General features: G+C 53.5%; 1 protein-coding gene across 1 annotated transcript; it reads right to left on the bottom strand.

The window, feature by feature from the left end:
- Positions 1–4,302: 4,302 nt before the first annotated feature.
- SNAI1 (snail family transcriptional repressor 1) lies at positions 4,303–15,672 on the bottom strand. Its single transcript, XM_002912981.4, has 3 exons — positions 10,213–15,672; positions 9,066–9,593; positions 4,303–5,333 (listed from the first exon to the last, which is right to left on the bottom strand). The coding sequence occupies exons 1-3, from the start codon at positions 10,292–10,294 to the stop codon at positions 5,149–5,151; spliced, it is 795 nt and encodes a 264-aa protein (XP_002913027.1). The 5' UTR covers positions 10,295–15,672; the 3' UTR covers positions 4,303–5,148.
- Between the last annotated feature and the right edge of the window lie 2,678 nt (positions 15,673–18,350).

An 18,350-nucleotide genomic window follows, 5' to 3' on the forward strand; every position in this document is an offset into this window, starting at 1 on the left:
TGGGTGGCTCAGACCGTTAAGCGTCTGTCTTCGGCTCAGGTCATGATCCCTGGGTCCTGGGATTGAGTCCTGCATGGGGTGGGGGGGGGGTCCCCGCTCAGCAGGGAGCCTTCTTCTCCCTCTGCCTGCCTCTCCACCTGCTTGTGCTCTCTCTCTCCATCTCTCTCTGACAAATACATAAATAAATCTTAAAAAAAAAAAAGAATAAACTGCCATAACATGTGACACTGACGATTTGAAAGCAGAGAGGAGCAGGAAGGACCCGGATCCCCGCCTGCCAGAGTACCCCCATCGCAGCTCAAGGGATGCCCATGAGTAGCCGCCGGGTCACTCATGGGGCCCAGATGTGCCCAGAGGTGGCCCTGGCCCCAGCCCTGCCTGCCTGGACACTGCATGGCCATCAGTTTATTTCCTGGACTCGTTTTTAAAGAAGAGCCCAGGGGAGGATCGAATGGCCCCGCCAGCCCCTGCTGCTTCCCACCCGATCTCTGGCAACCCCGCAGCTCAGAGTTGCGGCCCAGACAGAGGGGGCACCAGTAAAAATAGAAGGAACGGCAGAGCTAGAAAATCACCGCTCGGCAGCCACCACAGGAATAATTGATTTAGGCAAAAATCGCCAGTGAGGGCTAAGAGCTGTGGGTGGAAGTTGGAGGAGCAACAGGATATTCACATGGTCTCGGAATGTCTCCCCACAAGATATGGATTAAGTACAAAAGGGGGAAAAGAGGAACTTGATCCCGGCAAAACCTGGCAGACACCTCCTTAACCAAGTGGCCAAAATTGACGTCACCAGTAATGGGGCAAGCGGACCTCAGGGGCCTTGGGATACCTTGCACTGAGAAAGATACACGCCACACCTGTGGTCCGGCCAAGAGCGCACCGCCCAGACGTAACCACGAGGAAGCATCAGGAAAGTCTAAATTGGGGGACATTCTGCAAAACACCTGGCCTGAATACTTCGAGAACATCGAAACCATGAAAGACCAAGAAAAGAGCTATCTCAGAATGAAGGAGAATAAGGAGACAGGGCCAGTGTGTGACCTGGGATCTCGCTCCACGCCACCCCTGGCATGTGGTGGGGGACGTCCCTGGGACAGTTGCAGAAACTTGATGATGTCTGTACATGAGATGACCGTGTTGCACCGTCTCCATCATTGGACTATGGTTACAGGAGAGAATGTTCTCATCCTTAAAAATCCATGCTTAGGGGCACCTGGGTGGCTCAGTTGTTTGGGCGTCTGCCTTTGACTCGGGTCGTGATCCCGGGGTCGTGGGATCAGGCCCCACGTTGGGCTCCCTGCTTGGAGGGAAATCTGCTTCTCCCTCTCCTACTCCCCCTGCTTGTGTTCCCTCTCTGCTTCGCTCTCTGTCAAATAAATAAATAAAATCTTAAAAAAAAAATCCATGCTTAAATGTTACTCTCAAATGACTCTAAAGTACACAGTGTGTGGGTATGTGTATGTGCGCACAGAGACAGAAGACGCAGCGGGAGAAATGTTCGATATTTTGAAGAATCTGAATGAAAGATCCCAGTTTGTTGTGCTTTTCTTCCAACTTTTCTGTCAGGTTAAATTATTTCAAAATAAAATATGTTTTAAAAACCTAAAACACCGGGGCGCCTCACTGGCTCAGTCGGTAGAGCTATGTGACCCTTGATCTCCGGTTTGAGAGTTCGAGCCCCACGTTGGGTGTAGAGATTATTTTTTTAAAACAAGAAGTCATTACAGGGCGCCTGGGTGGCTCGGTTGTTAAGCGTCTGCCTTCAGCTCAGGGCCTGATCTCAGGGTCCTGGGATCGAGCCCCGCATCGAGCCCCGCATCGGGCTCCCTGCTCTGCTGGGAGCCTGCTTCTTCCTCTCCCACTCCCCCTGCTTGTGTTTCCCCTATCGCTGGCTGTCTCTCTGTCAAATAAATAAATAAAATCTTTTAAAAAAAAGTCGTTAAAATAATAATAAATCTAAAAAACCATCTCCCTGCTTCTTCTCGCTTGTCTCGGTAGCCCCATTCCACCTCCTGTGAGTCCCTAGAGAAATGCTTTAGTATTTTATTGTAAGTCCTTCTGCTATTTCCATGTGCAAATATAAAAGGGAGCATGTCCTCCAGGTTATTTTTTTCACTTCGCAATGTGGCTAAGTGGGGACTGTTCCATATCAGGACGCAAGGACCCTCCTCATTCCTTTTATCTCTACCCCCACCCCCAGAAGCCGACATCCCTCTTTAATCACCCTAAATAGCCCGGGCCCACTAAGCACTCAGGTGTGCACCCCGGCCACCCTGCTTCTTGAAGGAGTCTTCGCACCACAGCTTCCTTCACCCTGAGCCAGGCCAGCATGGTCTCTACCCGGGACCTCGGGGCTCCCAGCTGTCTCTCTCCTCCCCTGACTCCACTAACTGCGCTCTCCACCGGGAGCTGGGGCACCCCGTGTACTAGCAGAGCAGGCTTCATCACTGCCCCGCTTCGGTGCCCGTGGCTGCTGGAGGCCGGACTACAATCCCGACTCCTCACGCCACACACTGGCTCTGCAGGATATGGGCGCCTCACTGCTCCCACCCTGCCCCCCACCCTCCACCCGCCCTGGTCTTTCCCTGCAGAGAGCAACTTCATTCCAGCCTCCAAGCCTTTTCATTGGACGCTCCCTCTGCGCCTGGAACTTTGTCCTTCTTCAGGTCTCAACTGGAATGTCAGTGCGGCGAGGGCTCTGGTTCTCGGCCTGCCTTATCAAGCGAGCCTGCCCCACGGCTCCCTCTAATTCCATCTTGGCACCATCACCGTTGGAAAGCAGCGTGTTTATTTAGTCACCTGTTTGTTTTCTATCTCCCTCGCTAGAACCTAAGTTCCATGAGTGCAGGGAGGACTATCTGTTCACCACCGTGCCGGGGGGCCTCCACCGGGGCCTGGCACACATGGCACGCATCAAGACCACCGAAGGCCCCTTTCCAGGCTCTGGGGAGGAAGGCAGAGTCATCACGGCCCCCATTTTATAGAGGCAGAAACTGGGAGTCCCAGTGAGGAAGAGCCTTGTTCTAGGCCCTGACAAGGGCACAAACCAGGCACCCCAGACTCCCAGGAGGATCAGAGCCCGGTAGACCCCACTTTAGATGCCAGGGAGGGGTTTCCACCAGGACATCCCCCCCCCAGAAGTGTGTGAAGTCATTTATTCCCTCACCATTGGTGTTAGCACCTACTGTGGAGTGCCTGTATGTGACAGCCCACGGGCAGTGGACACAGTAGGCCTTCAGCAAATTGGTGCCCAACCCCCACCCCCCACAACTCCCTAACTTCCCTTCAGGGAGGCCAGCTACAATTTGGCGATTGTTAGAGAACTTTTTTTTCTTTTGGGAGGAAAGCTGCAAGTCATTAAGGGCTGCTCCCGGCCTGCGGGTCACCATTTCCTGTTTAGAAGAAAGAATCATCTCTCCTTTGGAACATGAAGCTCCCCCCACCCCCGGCCTGACTCTGGGGCTCTGGAGCTCTGGGACGCCTGCAACGCCTGCTCAGCTCCCCGCAGGAAACTGGCACCTTCAGCACCTTTTGTGCTCAAAAAGGACACTCATTTTCTCCTGGCCTCAGGAGGGCCCCAGAGGTGAGGTCACCACGACAGCCAGCCAGGAGTGAATTATCCCAGCCCAGGACACAAGCTGACCGTCTTCCCGTCCTGTCCTCTAGCAGGAAGCTGCATGACCCCTACCCTTTGGCCTGGCTTCTCACCCTCTCGGCTCCAGCCAGCCAATTTCCTTGCATCAAAGGCCATTTGGTACCCAGCAGCCAGACAGAGGTGTGGGTCTGACAGGGAGGCCGGAGCGAGGCCCAGAGCCCTTGGAAACAGGAAGGACATCCTCTGTCCCCTTCTTGCTCACTGCATTCCACTCCCTCATCTCGGAGCAGTCAACCCCTCCCCAGAAGACCTGCAGTGCTGGGGCAAAGCCCAGCAGCCTGTCTAGTTGATAAGACCCAGCGAGCTGGCTTCTCACCCTGTGGACCTGGTCAGCCTCAAAATGAAGGATGAGAGAATCAATCAGGGTCACAACGTGAAGTGCAAGGAACCTGCACACAGCCCCCTGCTGCTCACTGGTCCACAGGTGCTTCCCACCCTCCCCATCAGACAGGACACCCAGGCTCAGAGGAAATGCGTTTGCACAAATACAGTCCCTGACAGTCGAAGGCAGTGGTCCGAAGCCAAGTGACGTTTACAAGGACAGGGTTTCAGCCTGTGTCAGGAATACCTGAGCTCCATGAATCCCTGCCCCCGCCTCCCTTCCTGAAGGCCCTTTAACACTTATCCCTCTATAAAACTAAGTAGACTTTTTTAATACATAAATTAACCACTTTATTGAATATCAATAAACTGTACATATAACTATACAAAACGTTTCCTTAGTACAAAATGTTGCTTGCAATATAAATACCAGTGTACCTTTAAAAATGTAAACATCTTCCTCCCGGGTCCACCTGTCAGACCCCAAAAATAGTTCTGGGAGACACATCGGTCGGGCTGAAGCACCCCACTCAGGCCCCCAACAAGTGACAGCAATTACTCACAGTCCCTTTTGGGACTGTTGTTAAACTGCCCATGAGACAGGTGCCACCATGACAAGCAGGAGGCTGAGATAGCTGCCCAGGCCCAGGAGCAACCTGGGGTCTAGACATGTCCTTGCGTTCAGGCCCCTGGGCTGAACCTAGGGGTGGATTACTGCATAGTTAGTCACACCTCCTAGAGGGGTGGCCTGAGGTTCCGGGTGGGGGAGGATGGGTTCCCCTGAGTGGGGTGGGGGGGAGACAGGAGTGGGGGAAGCTTCCTATTAGTCTGTCAGCTTTTGTCCTGGAGCTCAAAGCAGCTGTATCCAAACACCTTTGGACACACAAACCCACACAGAGAAGCCCAACTCCAGAACACTCGGCTACAAGCCACCCTCCCTATCAGCCATCCACAGAAATGTCCACGGAAAGGCCTCTGAGCCTACTGAGGCACCTAGGGCAGAGCGAACTGGAAAATGGTCCTCAGAGTCCTGTGGGGCCAATGCAGCCAAACAGGGTTGTTCAGAAGGGAATTCCGAGGCAGTGAGACGGATGGGGGTGTGCCTTCCTTTCGGGAGTTGGGGAGGCTGTAATGGAGGGGGTGGTCTGGAGAGGCAGAAGGAGCCTTGAGGGTCAGCGGGGGCCCCCTGAGCAGCCTGACTCTTGGTGTTTGTGCAGCAGAGACATGCGGGAGAAGGTTCGGGAGCATGTCTTGCACTGATACTTCTTGACATCTGAGTGGGTCTGCAGGTGGGCCCGAAGGTTGGAGCGGTCGGCAAAGGCACGGCTGCAGTGAGAGCAGGAAAAGGGCTTCTCGCCTGGGGACAGAAAACAGGAGTTGAGTGCAAACCACTTGGGATAACAGCTGACATTTATTTACTGAAATCCCTGCCCACCCACCCAGGCCTTTAGAGCCCAGCTCACCCCACCCCTGAAGGAATCCCACGACCCAGAAAAACCAGGCCATATCTAGCGTCCAAAGGCCTGGATATGATTGGGAGCTCTGCCACTTCCCACCATGTGACCTGGAGCAAGTCATCTGGCTTCTCTGAGCCTCCATTTGCTCTTCTGTGAAATGGAGCTGCTCACCCTCGCCCCCACAGAAGCTGGTAACCCCGAGCCAGTAAATAAAGCACTTATCCAGGCAAGCCGGCTGGGACGGTGACGGCAACTGCATTTACTGAACACTTAGTGCCAGAGACAGCGAGAAGCACCCAACGCTTAGCTCACTTAATCCTGTCCCTGTCCTCAGTGTAGAGTTGGTGAAACTGAGGCACAGAGAAGCCAAGTAGCATACACAGGGTCACCCAGCAAGAGCCAAGCAGCCTGACTCCAGAGCCCGTGATTTTAACCATTACACAGACGGCCTCTCAGTGAAGGGGGCTGTAATGGGTGTTCCTCATTATCACTCCTGGATTTACTTCATCTGGACACAAAGCTTGAGTCAGCCTTAAAGGCACCCTGCCACATCCCTCCCCCCAGCAGGTCAGGCCACTTCTCTGAGCTGCTTCCCCATCACAACGATGACCACGTTTGGTAATTTCAAGTCTTGTCTGTCCCCCAATCAGACTGAGTCCCATGAGAGCAGGGGCCTCCCCTGAATTCATTCCAAGGGCATAGGGCCTGGGACCCCCAAGAGGCTACAGAAACCTTTTTACCTTATGACTTGTTTAAAACCCCTTCCCACCTGTGGCCCTCACACCACCTGCCTGCCCAAGGCTGTGCTGAAAGAGAGTCATGCATATAGAGCCAGGTACACAGTAAGTGGTCGGTAAGTGCTTACACAATAGATAAGTCTTTTTTTTTTTTTTTTTTAAACCTCAGAGGAGCCTGACCCTTCAATCACCACCAGATAACCGCTGTTCACCAACTTTTCATAATTTCTGCCCCAACTAAGACGAGAGAGTTCACAGTCCAAAAACATTGACAATGTTGTGGGGTTTTTTCCCCTTGGGGCTGCATTTCCTAAATAAAAAGTCTAAATAATAATTTATTAAACAAGTACTTATCGAGCTTCCATTCTGTGCCAGGCAATAATGAACATTCTCTACTAAAAAAAAGAATTCTACCCCCCCCCCCCCCCCCCCCCACGGGCAGCCCCTGCCAACAGCTTTTTTTGGAAAAAACCCCCCCCCCCCCCGAACACAGGACGTTGACGCCAAGAGCAGGGAATGAATAAATTCCATCAACCTTCTGGGTGCCTGGGGCACTGCGCTGGGCACTGGGAGGGAGGGGTCCAGAAGTCAGATGCCTGAGGCCGACTATGGAGCCATCCATTCAAGGGCTCAGTCTCCTGGGGCAGATATACGAGGAAACAGAGCACACAAGGAAAGGGGGGTACTTAGCAGGAGGACTAGGGAAGGGATGTCTGAGTTAACTGGCTGTCATTATTGAGCACCTCTGCCTACTAGGCCTGAAGGGTCTGAGGACTGCACTACAAGGGCCAAGTGAAGGTCTTCCTCCTTCACATGCTTCCTTGTGAACCAAGGGCTTACTGTATGCAGATAAGGGCAAGGAGTCCTACTTTCCCCAGAGCACAGAAAGCCCCTTCCCTCACCTCCTTGGCAGAGGTGAAGGAGCCCTGGCTCAGTCTTATGAGCTGTGACTTGGAAAAGTGATTTCTGTCTGTGCCTCAGTTTCCTGATCTGTAAGGTGGGGGTTACGACAGCACCTCCCTCCTAGGGCTGTTGATTTATTGCATTAACCCAGGTGAAGGAAGCCACGGGCAATGCCCCTCCCATACAGCAAGTGCTCAGTGAACGTTACCTTTATGTCATGTATGATTAGACATGAACGTGAACAAAGAAGGAAGGAGGGCTTATAGGATGTGATGGGGTGGAGGTCTGTGTGTCTAAGCAGCAGGCACAGACCTGCACCCCTTGCAGATCCCCACCCCCGCAGACGTCTTTATGGTGATCCTGGCGAGTGTGAAATCGGCACCAGGCCGGCGGGGACAAAGGCCGCCGAGGGGGGCACTGTACATGCGATACTCCCCGGATTAAAGGGGCCTGACACGCTGTGGGCCAGCAGCTGCGGCCCGGAACAGGTGCTGGGCACCACTGGCCCATGCACCTGCTCCACCCCCCCCAGCCCCCACCCACTGAGCCCACCATTAAGGCACACAATGAGAGTCAATGAGGATGGTGATGGTGCATTTCAACAGGCTTTTTGTGTCCCAGCCTTGCCTTTACATGAAAATATCCTGATGGGTGGGGAGAGAAGCTGGGGGGCTCAGGGAGCACCCCAAGGGTTCTCACTCCTCCAGAGTCCTCTCCAGCTGGGTAGTGGCCCAAGACAGAGGCCAGGCAGTTGGACCTTTACACCAGGTCCCTTTAAAATCAGGACTATGTGTGCACAAAGTAAGAAACGGGGAGCCATAGTCTGCAAGCTGGGGAGGATGCCAGGGACACTGTAGGAGTAATGAGAATACCAATAATGCCTGCAAAACGCCAGGCCTAACAAACCGCCCCACTGACCCTCACGGCTCAGAGGTCAGCCACTGGGCCAGGAAATGCCAGAACTGAGGTCTCCAAACCAGTCAGCTTGACCCCAAAGCTGATAGCTATGACCCTTGAACCTTCTCCCAAAGTCACTCCCCAAAGAGCAGCCCCAAATATGGTGGCTACCACTTTTCAAGTTCTGAAAAGACACAGTGGCTACCTTTTCCACATTTCCAGAGGACAGAAGAGGCTCCATCTCATAATTTTCTACACATTTAGTATTATGTTTTTGAAACATCAAGACCTGTTTTCTGTTGGCAAAGGTACTCCCAGGTCTAAATAGGACGAGTTTATCTACTCCACGGTGGGGATGTGGAGAGCAGATTATTATGAAGTGATTAAGGAGCCAATGAATCTTGATAGCCAACCTATAAAACGCTATCAGAATCCACCTTTAGGATCACGCTATCATAATCCTGAGGCTCAGACCTTACATCGCTTTCACAAGGTCACACAGCATGGAAGCAGAGCAAATATCAAAACCATTTCTGTGTACTTATGTATCAAGTGGTGGCCCAGGTGCTTTCTTTCATTTAACTGGCACAGAAACCCCACAAGATGTTCTTATGTTCATTTTACAGATATGGAAACTGAGGCTGACAGAGGTGAAACATCGACTCAAGGTTTGAAGTTCTGGAAGCAGGACTGAGAGCTAGGTGGGGGGTCTCACAACATCCTGCCTGGCTGGGGTGGGGGTGGGGATGGGCTGGGGAAGGGTGGAGTGAGGTGGGCCCCTTCACACCTGGCCCAGCAGCAAGGTGTTGGTTGTGCCTCTCCCATATCCAACTCCAACCCATTTGGTGGAGAAACAGAGACCGCAGAGACATAAAGCTATCTACTTCGTCCATCTGCTTAGCCGATGAACGAATCAATGTTTCTGCCAAACATTTCAGAGAGCCAAGTCCTTGAACTCGTGAGCCAGAAGTGAGCAGACTCTAGCCCCAGTTCCCACACTTCGAAAAATCACAGCAAGCCCAGGCCCCCCCAGAGCTGGCAGAGAGGGCAGCGGGGACCGCGGTGAGAAGAGCGGCAGCCCGCGGGGACACTCACCAGTGTGGGTCCGGACGTGGCCCTGCAGCAGCCAGGGCCTGGAGAAGGCCTTCCCGCAGGTGCCACAGACGCAGGGCAACGTGTGGCTCCGGATGTGCATCTTGAGGGCACCCAGGCTGAGGTATTCCTTGTTGCAGTACTTGCAGTTGAAGGCCTTGCGAGTCTGGGAGTCCTTGGCCACGGAGAGCCCGGCCAGCTGCGTGGGCAACTGGCCCAAGCCTGGGAAGGCAACATAGCCCTCGGCCTCCAGGGAAGAGGCTGAGGTGGAAGAGAAGGACGAAGGAGCCGGTGAGGGGGGGCTGGGGGGCTGGGAGCCTTTCCCACTGTCCTCGTCCGACAGGGAGGTCAGCTCCACGACCTTGGGGACCTCCTGGGGCAGAAGGGAGGCCCAGCCGATGGGCTGGGCTTGGGGTGCCAGGAGAGAGTCCCAGATGAGCGTGGGCAGAGAGGCCGTGGGGTTGAGGACCTCGGGAGGTGGGATGGCCGCCAGCAGGTGGGCCTGGTCGTAGGGCTGCTGGAAGGTAAACTCTGAGGGGAGACGGAGAAAAGGGCAGGGTCAGGCATTCGGTCGCGCAGTCAGTCAACAAACAGTAGCCTGCTGCGGGCTGGGGCCGCGGGGCCGGCATTCAGTTCTTACGGGAGGAGTGAAAAGATCACGGCCGGGGCGGCCCATCCTGCCCGCCCGGAGCCCCTCCTCAGCCGGGCCGCCTGGCTCGCCCGCTTCGGCCTCCAGATCTTACACGAAAGGCGCAGCCGTCCAGCCCCGACTCGGGGGCGCTCCCCCTGTGCCCCACATCTCCCGGCCCGCGGGCCACCGCCGGCGCCTCCCCTCCTCAGCGCGTGCCTCCGCCCCACCTCCGGCCGCGCTCTCCCCCAGAGAAGCCCCCTCGCTTCCCCGCCGTCGGGGCTCGGCCGCTGCGCAGTCTCCTCATGTCAGACCCCCGCCCTCGGAAAGCCCTCCCCCAACCGCCCGCATCCACCTGCCCCGGGCTCCTCACGCCCCTCCGCACACTGCCCCGCGCCGGGCCCTTGGGCTCCGTTCCGGGCCCTGCATTTGGCCCCCGAGGCCCTCTCCCCCAAGGCGCCCCCCAAGCGGCCTTCGCCGGTCTCCCCGAAACCCCCGGGGTCCCTCACCCCGTCCACTCACCTGGAGAAGAGTCGTGCAGCTCGCTGTAGTTTGGCCTCCGGCGGGAGCACGCGGACTTCCTGACGAGAAAAGAGCGCGGCATGGTTGCCGAAGCAGCCGGGGTCGCCGGGCGCGCAGGGGTCGCGAGATACTCCACCCGCGAGGCCGTGCCGCTGCGCTGTGAGTGGAGACGCACCGCCAACTCCTTTAAGTACGCCAGCCTCGGGTGGGGCGGGGCCGGATGAGACCACGCCCCTTTGTCACCTCCGCGCCAATCGAGCCGCGTCTTCGCCAGAGGCCACGCCCCGAGCAGGTGCTCCGGGGGCTGGCGGGGCTAGCGCCGCGTGGCGCTGGGGGCCGGGGGGGGCAGCTCGGAGGCCCGGCTGCGGGCGCTGTGCGGATTGCCGCGCAGCGGACTGCGGGGGAGGGCGGGAGCCGGGTACCGAGAGCCCCAGGCGAGACGGGACCCCCTTCGGGACCCCGCGCGCCCGCCAGCTCAGCGCTGCACGGTCGTCCGCCTCTGGCGCCCTCTGGCGCCGCGCTCAGCGGTCTGGGCACCTGACGTTCCGAAACCGCCTCCGCCTCGGGCTCGGGGAGGGGGGCGGAAATTTCCTCGGTCAGGCTGGCGCCTCGCAAAGAGCGAGGGACGATACACATTTCGGGGGAGGATGCGAGGAAATGAACACCTTCACGTGGCTGCTGGCAGTGCGAAATGCCACAGCCTTTTTGCAAAGCAATCTGGCATCATCTCGCAAAAGGCATCCGTTCCTTTACTTAGCAAATGTTTACTGAGCACCCGCTACGTGCCAGGCACTATTCCCGGAGCTGGGGACACAGTCCTGAACTAAACAGTCGGGGTCTCTACCGAAGGGCAGCTCGCCGTTTGGTGGGGGAGAGAGACGAAGTAAACAGACAATTATTAAGCAAAGGGAAGTGTGCTTTGATGGGGGGAGGCCACAGGGCGCTGTGACAGTCAAGAAGCGGGTCACCTGACAGGGGGTCCGGGGCAACTTCCCAGAGGAAGTGAAGAAATACCGAGGGGAAAGGCCCGAGGTTAGAATCAGTAACTACTTCAGAGTCATTGAGAGCAGCTCCCAGGGATGGGGGTGGGGTGGGCAAGCCGGAGAGGTCAGATCTGCTGGGCCTCCAGGGCCTAGAGGAGTTTGAACTTTGCCCCAAGGACAGTGGGAGCCAAGACAGGATTTTCAGCTGAGGAGGGACGTATTAAGAGTTTGGTTGAGAAAGATCACTCTGGGCAGGTGGGAGAAAAAAGTAGGGAAGGGAGGGGCTGAGGTGGGTCTTCTCACCTGTCTGGAGGTCATGAATCCTGTGTCTAAAGTCCCTAACACCAGGCTCCACAGTGGGGGGGAGGGGGCACTGACTGATCAAATGTGGGGTGGGCCCAGGGGAGGGACAGCTGGAGCCTCACCCTGGGCTCTGCTGTAAGCCCACCCACTCCAGACAGGGCCATGCCAGGCCTGGGGTGAGGGTGGGGGCACAGAAATAAATCCAAAGGTCCCCCGCCAGCTTGTTTCCATCTATGAAACAAGGACTATGAAAACCTGTAAGTCCCCCTACTCACCACCTAGAATGAGAGCAGGGACAACTGTCTGCTTGCGTCACTAACTTGTGTTCTAGTTGGTGAGTCGAAGGTAGGGTGGGGGAGGTGGGCCATATGCAGTCACTACGAAGAACACACCCCCCTCCTGTGTCTATTTAGTTCCAAAATGTCGTGATTCTCCACACGAAGCCAGAGGGAGGAGTAAGACCTTGTCTCTCTGCTCAAACCCTCCCACTTTCCTGTCTCACCCAGAGTAAAAGCCAAAGTCCTCACCACAGCCCTCCGCCCAGCTGATCCGACCTATGCTGACCTTGTCTTGAGCCACTCTCCCCACTCCCCAGGCACAATGATCTCCCTCCACACTTCTTTGTGTTCCTCCACATCCCAGCCCTTTCCCACCACAGGACCTTGGCACCTGCCAGCCACTGCCACCCCCCACCCCAACGCATCTTCTTCCCCCAGATCTTCACCTGGCTGGCTTCTTTTCAGTCTGTTTCGTCATTTTCACCAAATGCCTCATTAGTAATGAGAGAAATGCAAATTAAACCACAGCGAGATACCATTTCACACCCATCAAAAGAAAAAAAAGTTGAAATTTGGTCAATATCAAGTGTTGATGAGGGTGTGAGGGCAGCAGGACTTTTGTCCCATGCTGAGGAGAGTGTCAATGGCCACCACTTTGAAAAAGTTTGGCATCTGCTAGTAACAGGTGACTCTCCTCCTCCCAGCATTCTACTCCTAGGCCAATCTACAGGTAGGGGTTCTCAGCCCAGGCCACAGATTAGATTCTGCTAGGGAACACCCAAGCCTGGGCCCCACCTCCACAGACATCCTGATTTAATTAGTCTGGGTAGGGGTGGGGAAGCGGTCTCCGGAATTAGCATTTTAAAACTCTGCAGGTGATTCTCGTGAGCCATTAAAGCTGAGAACTGCTGCCCAGCCCTGAACTCAGAAGAAACAAGAGAATATTCATGGAACCCTTGTTCCTAATAGCAAAAATTAGCAAAAATTTGGAAATGACTCAAATGTTTATCAACAGTATCATGGATTAACAATCCATGGTACAATCCCATAGCCTAAGAGTAAATCCTATCTCCTGGAGACGCCTGAAAGGTAGAGTTCAGGGGCCGCTAATGCTCGGACACCATGGCCTGGGCCTCAGCTTTCCATTTTCCTCGATTGGACAAGCACCTGCGCCTGGGAGGGAACGGAAGCAGGGGAGGACCCATTCTCAGATCTGGGCTGTCCCTTCCTTTCTGACTGACTGGCCCCCGCCCTCGTTTCCCTCCCTCCTGGAAGCGGCGGAGACCGCGAGGTGGGGTGGCGGGGCTTCGTCCGAGGACTCGGGACCACAGACCAGCTCTCCCAGGTGCTGCCCCTAGGCTGCGTAGCGGGGGAAAGGCGACACTTTAGATGCAGTGGTGCCAGGTCCTCCCGGAAGTGGGCGGCAGCCGCCGCTGACCCGGCTGCGCCAGGAGACCTCTCCACGACCCACGGCACACGCCCCGGTCCTCCGGCGCCCTCTGCTGGCGGAGGCGCTCCCTGAGACCGCTTCTGGGCCGTCCCGCGTGGGGCTGGGCACACACGCCCGTAAGGGGGTGAAAACTGGTACACCTGCCTTAGAGAACAGTTTGGGACTATCTCATGTGACCAGGAATGGCCTCCAAGAGGAAGATAAATTTGAACACAGGCCTGCATTTTCCACAGGTGTCCATCCCCCACTAAAAGTAAAAACAATAGAGGGGCCTGGGTGTGTCAGTGGGTTAAGTGTCTGCCTTTGGTTTAGGCCATGATCCTGGGGTCAAGGGATCGAGCCCCGCGACCGGCTCCCCACTCAACGCGGAGCCTGTTTCTCCCTCTTCTTCTGCCCTCCCCCTCCCCGCTCGTGTTTGCTCTCTCAAATAAAAAAGTAAAAACAAGTAACTAAAAATGTGCCTGACAACCAGCCAAAGCAGAAAGTCTCCGTTCATCCCAGATATCCTCCCCAAAGGCAACTATTTTTACCAGTGTCTTTTAGGATCTTCCAGAGATGGTCTTTATAGAAACAAGGCATGTACATATTAATATGTATATTTATATTATATATTACTTATATATTAATATATATTATATGTACATGCCTTCTTCATGTACCACAAATGGGAGCCCACATGCTAGCCTACACTTTGCTTTTTCCTCCCAATTAACAATATTCAGTGTCTTGAAAATTATTCCGTATCATTACATGCACCTTCCTTAATCTTTTACAGGACTACAGACTCTTCCACTGTATGAATTATACCACAATCACACAATTTATCTAACAAGAGGATTCGTGCTGAGACTTTTGGTTAGATTACAATTTTTTGCTACTATAAACAAGGTGGTAATTTCAATGACTACCTTGTACACATATCTTTGCACTCTAGGTCAAAGGTGTGTTATATAAAATATTGATACATTTGTCCAAATGTCCTCCCAAAAGGTTAAAATAAATTATACTTCCACCAGCAGGGCAGTGAGGGCCCCTTCTTAAAACCTGGCCCAGGCAGGGTACTGTCTTTTTTATCTTTGCCCATCTGATAAGGGAAAGTGAGACCTCCTAGTCACAATGTGCATTTCACATGAATGCGGTGGAACGTTTTTTATGCGCTCCAAAGCCATTTCTGTTTCTCCATGTTCCGAACTATCCCTTCATATCCTTTGGTCACAGAGTTGATGAATTTCTTAGTTGCTAAGAGCTCTTTGTATATTAGGCCAACTTGCCCCTGCTGATTAGATCATTAATCAGTGAGCCAATCAATCAAAGAGTTAATCTTGACCAGGAAGAAGACATTGTCTACAGAAAGTTCTAGGAATGAGTCAAGGCTCAACCTCCACCCTTATCCTTCCTTGATTTAAAAAACAAAACCTCTTGAGTGTCTCGCACTTGCCTGAAAGCAATGATTCAGCCTGGGGCCTGACCTAAAGGCCCTCTTGAAGGAGTCAAAATCACCATCCCCCGATATAAATGGCTTTCAGTGGAATTTTTGGGTCCAAGTCTATTGTGTGTGGCCCAGAGTTGGGAACCAAGCAAAGGTGTGCAAACCCTTTTCATTCCAATTTGCTGAGCACTTGCTGTGTGCCTGGTTCTGTCCAGGAGCCTCACCCATATGGGCATCTCTCTAGCATTCCCAAGGTGGTATTTGATGCTCCTACACTCAGGCCAAGGCCCACCTACAGCCCAGTTAATACATTACAGTGCCCATAAGGAGAAAGATGTCAAAAAGGAGAAAGCTCTACATGTAATGGATTCAAGGTACAGGTGCAGAACAGCAGACAAGGTGATACCATTTGCATAGAAAGAGGGACAAATGTATAGGTATTTCTTAGAGACACAGAAACCACCTCTGGAGGGAGACACTAGAAACTGGTAATGGTGGTTGTCTCTGAGGAGGGGATCTGGGTGGCTGCCAGGCAAGGGTGGGAGGGAGAGGCTTTACTACATGCCCCATCCCATGTCTGATTTTTTTTTTATCATGTGACTGTATTAGCCTCATTAATTTTAATAGAGTAGCAAACGTTGTCCATCATAGACTTGTTAAATACCTAACAGTCCAATCAATGGAAAATCTTACAGCTGTTAAAATGTCAAAGCCTATCTGCATCCGTAAACCCTCCATAGCTCCCATCTCTCTCATAGGAAAAGCCACTATTTTCACTACACCAGGAGGCTCTGCAGTGTCTGGCCTTTGTGGCCCCTCTGAGCTGGCGAGGCATCTGCCACAATACACCAGGCAGCTCCAGCTTCAGAGACTTTGCATGTGATGCTCCCTTCTCCCTGCAATGTTCTCCCCCAAGGTGGCCATAGGCCAAATCCAAACTGAGGTTTGTCTTGGTATGGCGAGAGAGAGTGCGCATAGGCACAAATGGCGGCACGGGCGGGGCGGGGGGGACCTCCCTGCTGAGCAGACAGCCTGATCCGGGGCTTGATCCCAGGACCCTAAGATCATGACCTGAGCCAAAGGCAGACACTTAACCCACTGAGCCACCCAGGTGCCCCTAAATATTACATTTTTTAAAAAGTATATTATTTAGGTAATCTCTCCCCCAACATGGGGCTCGAACTCACAACCCTGAGAGATTCGGAGTTGTATGCTCTACTGACTGAGACAGGCGCCCCTAAATATTACATTTCATCAATTAAAAAACTTGTGGAAATGTGTTTTCTCTTGTTACAGAGAAAATGTCCTCACTATTGAGCCCTCCGAACCCTAAATGTTCACATTGGCCCCACCTGGGCGGGGACTTGCTCGTTCACTACTGTGACCTACACACCTCACCACCTGCTTTACCGTAGGCGCCTAATAAACATTAGCTCAACGGATGAATGAACCGCAAGACTTGAAGTAAAATAATTCGGGGGAACAGTATATCTAATAGGCTGCCTTTTGTGCAGAAGTAAGAGAATATCCACCGTGTGGGCCCAGACTATCTGTGAAAGGTGACCCAAGAATTTGGTTGCGTCTGAGGAGGGAAATGGACGGGACGGGGTGGGTAGGCGGCTTCTTTGCCTCCTAACCTTTCCTGAAGGGTATGGATGTTTTATTTCGGGTACGTATGTCACAATTTCAAATAAACGACTTTTCCGTGAAAATAAAAAATCCCAATCACCAGACTGCCTCTGAGACACGGTTTCTTCATCTATTCAGTAGGGGTAATAAGAAGGGGGAGTTCTGAAACAGTCCTGGGTAACCAGGAAGAGGTGATCTCCCTGGTTAAAAGGCAGTTGCCTGAGGCCTCAAGGGTGACAGGTGTACGTGAGTCTGAGTCGGCTGAGTGATGCCCTGGAGCCAGGCCTCTCCACCCCTGCCGTGCTGGTGCTCCAGGCTTGGGACAGGTCGGTAGGTCGCTGGGACTTCTTCTAGGCGCAGAGTGCACCCTCCCCCGCTAACCTGCCCGTGCATTCACCACCAGGGGCTCACACACACACACACACACACACACACACACAATCTTTCCAACTACTATCTATCTCACACACTAATTCGGTCTTGGCAGCCTCGCCCCTTGGACTGGCTGGCTATCACCCTGTTATCTCCCCTTCCTGGCAGAAGGCTGAACCTGTCTCCAGGAAAAGCCCCAGGAGCCTCCTCTATGCCCCACCCACACCCACCTTTCACACCTGTAGACCCCTGTGCCTCTCTGAACCTTGAGAGTGGGAGATATTGCCAAGCAGGGGCAAGTGAGTGCAAATAATTTTCTCAGGTCAGAGTCAGCTCTTAGCATCAGACTCAAAATAAAATCCAAACCCTGCTCATGGCCCCCAAGCTGCTCTCCCCCTTGCTCATCCAGTCTTGCTGGCCTTCTTTCTGCTCCTCTTCACACGGTTCTTTCCCATAGCCGGACTTTTGCCCTTACTGCTCCTCTGCCCAGAACGACCACCCCCCCAGCTCTTCCTAGAGCTGGCCTCAGTTCAAGCATCATCTCAGAGGCGCTAATGTCAGATCACTTTCCCATCACACTGGCCCATTGGGTTCCCACAGCAAGCCCCGAATGGTAGGCGAGACTATTAGCCCCATTTTATAGGTAAGGAAACTGAGGCTCAGAGGTGAGATACCCCCAAACAACAGCGAGTGAGCCGCAGAAGGTATTTGGCCTAGGAGGCTAGGCTATTGTGATAACCCAGTCAGACACAAACAAGGTCTCTGTGCCTGTGGAGCTCACAGGTAAGGGAGGAAGACAGGAACAGGCAACCCACAAGCCCCAAGGGACGCAGGGTGAGTCAGAGGAGTGAGATCCAGGCTGAGGTCACAAGGATGGGCAGGTGAGAGGGGAAGGGAAGTGAGAGGACATTCAGGCAGCAGTGACCAACGGCCACCACGATTAAGAAGCCCAGGGGCAGATGAATGTTCCAGGATGTGAGAACAGTTCAGGACGGCAGAGGCCCAGGACCCTGCCGGTACTTTCTAAAATCAAAAATGTTTAAGTGGAGGGGCGCCTGGGTGGCACAGCGGTTAAGCATCTGCCTTCGGCTCAGGGCGTGATCCCGGCGTTATGGGATCGAGCCCCACATCAGGCTCCTGTGCTATGAGCCTGCTTCTTCCTCTCCCACTCCCCCTGCTTGTGTTCCCTCTCTCGCTGGCTGTCTCTATCTCTGTCAAGTAAATAAATAAAATCTTTAAAAAAAAATGTTTAAGTGGAGTTTAGGAAATCATGTTTTTAATATTTGTATTTATTATATTAACACTTTTAAGACATAACACAAATTACTGCAGAGCACAAAGCTGGGGTCCAGCCTAGCTCTACCACCCACGGTTGTGAGACCCTAGACAAGTCCCTTCCTCGCAACTACAACAGCCACCCAGGTCAGGAGCTAAAACCTCCAGAGCCACCTCAGAAGCCCTCCACGCACAGGTGTGTATACGTATACACACACACACACACACACACACACACACACACTCCCTCTATCCTGACTTCACCTTGCTGCTGCTCTCACTGATCTTGGAGACAGGGTTTCCAGATAAAATATAGAATGCCCAATTAAATTAGAATTTCAGATAAACAACAAATACACTTTTAGTATAAGACTGTATGGGACAGACTTATTCTTTATCTGAAATTCAGAATTAACTGG

This window comes from Ailuropoda melanoleuca, chromosome 13, assembly GCF_002007445.2.
Source record: "Ailuropoda melanoleuca isolate Jingjing chromosome 13, ASM200744v2, whole genome shotgun sequence".
NCBI classification, from domain to species: domain Eukaryota; kingdom Metazoa; phylum Chordata; class Mammalia; order Carnivora; family Ursidae; genus Ailuropoda; species Ailuropoda melanoleuca.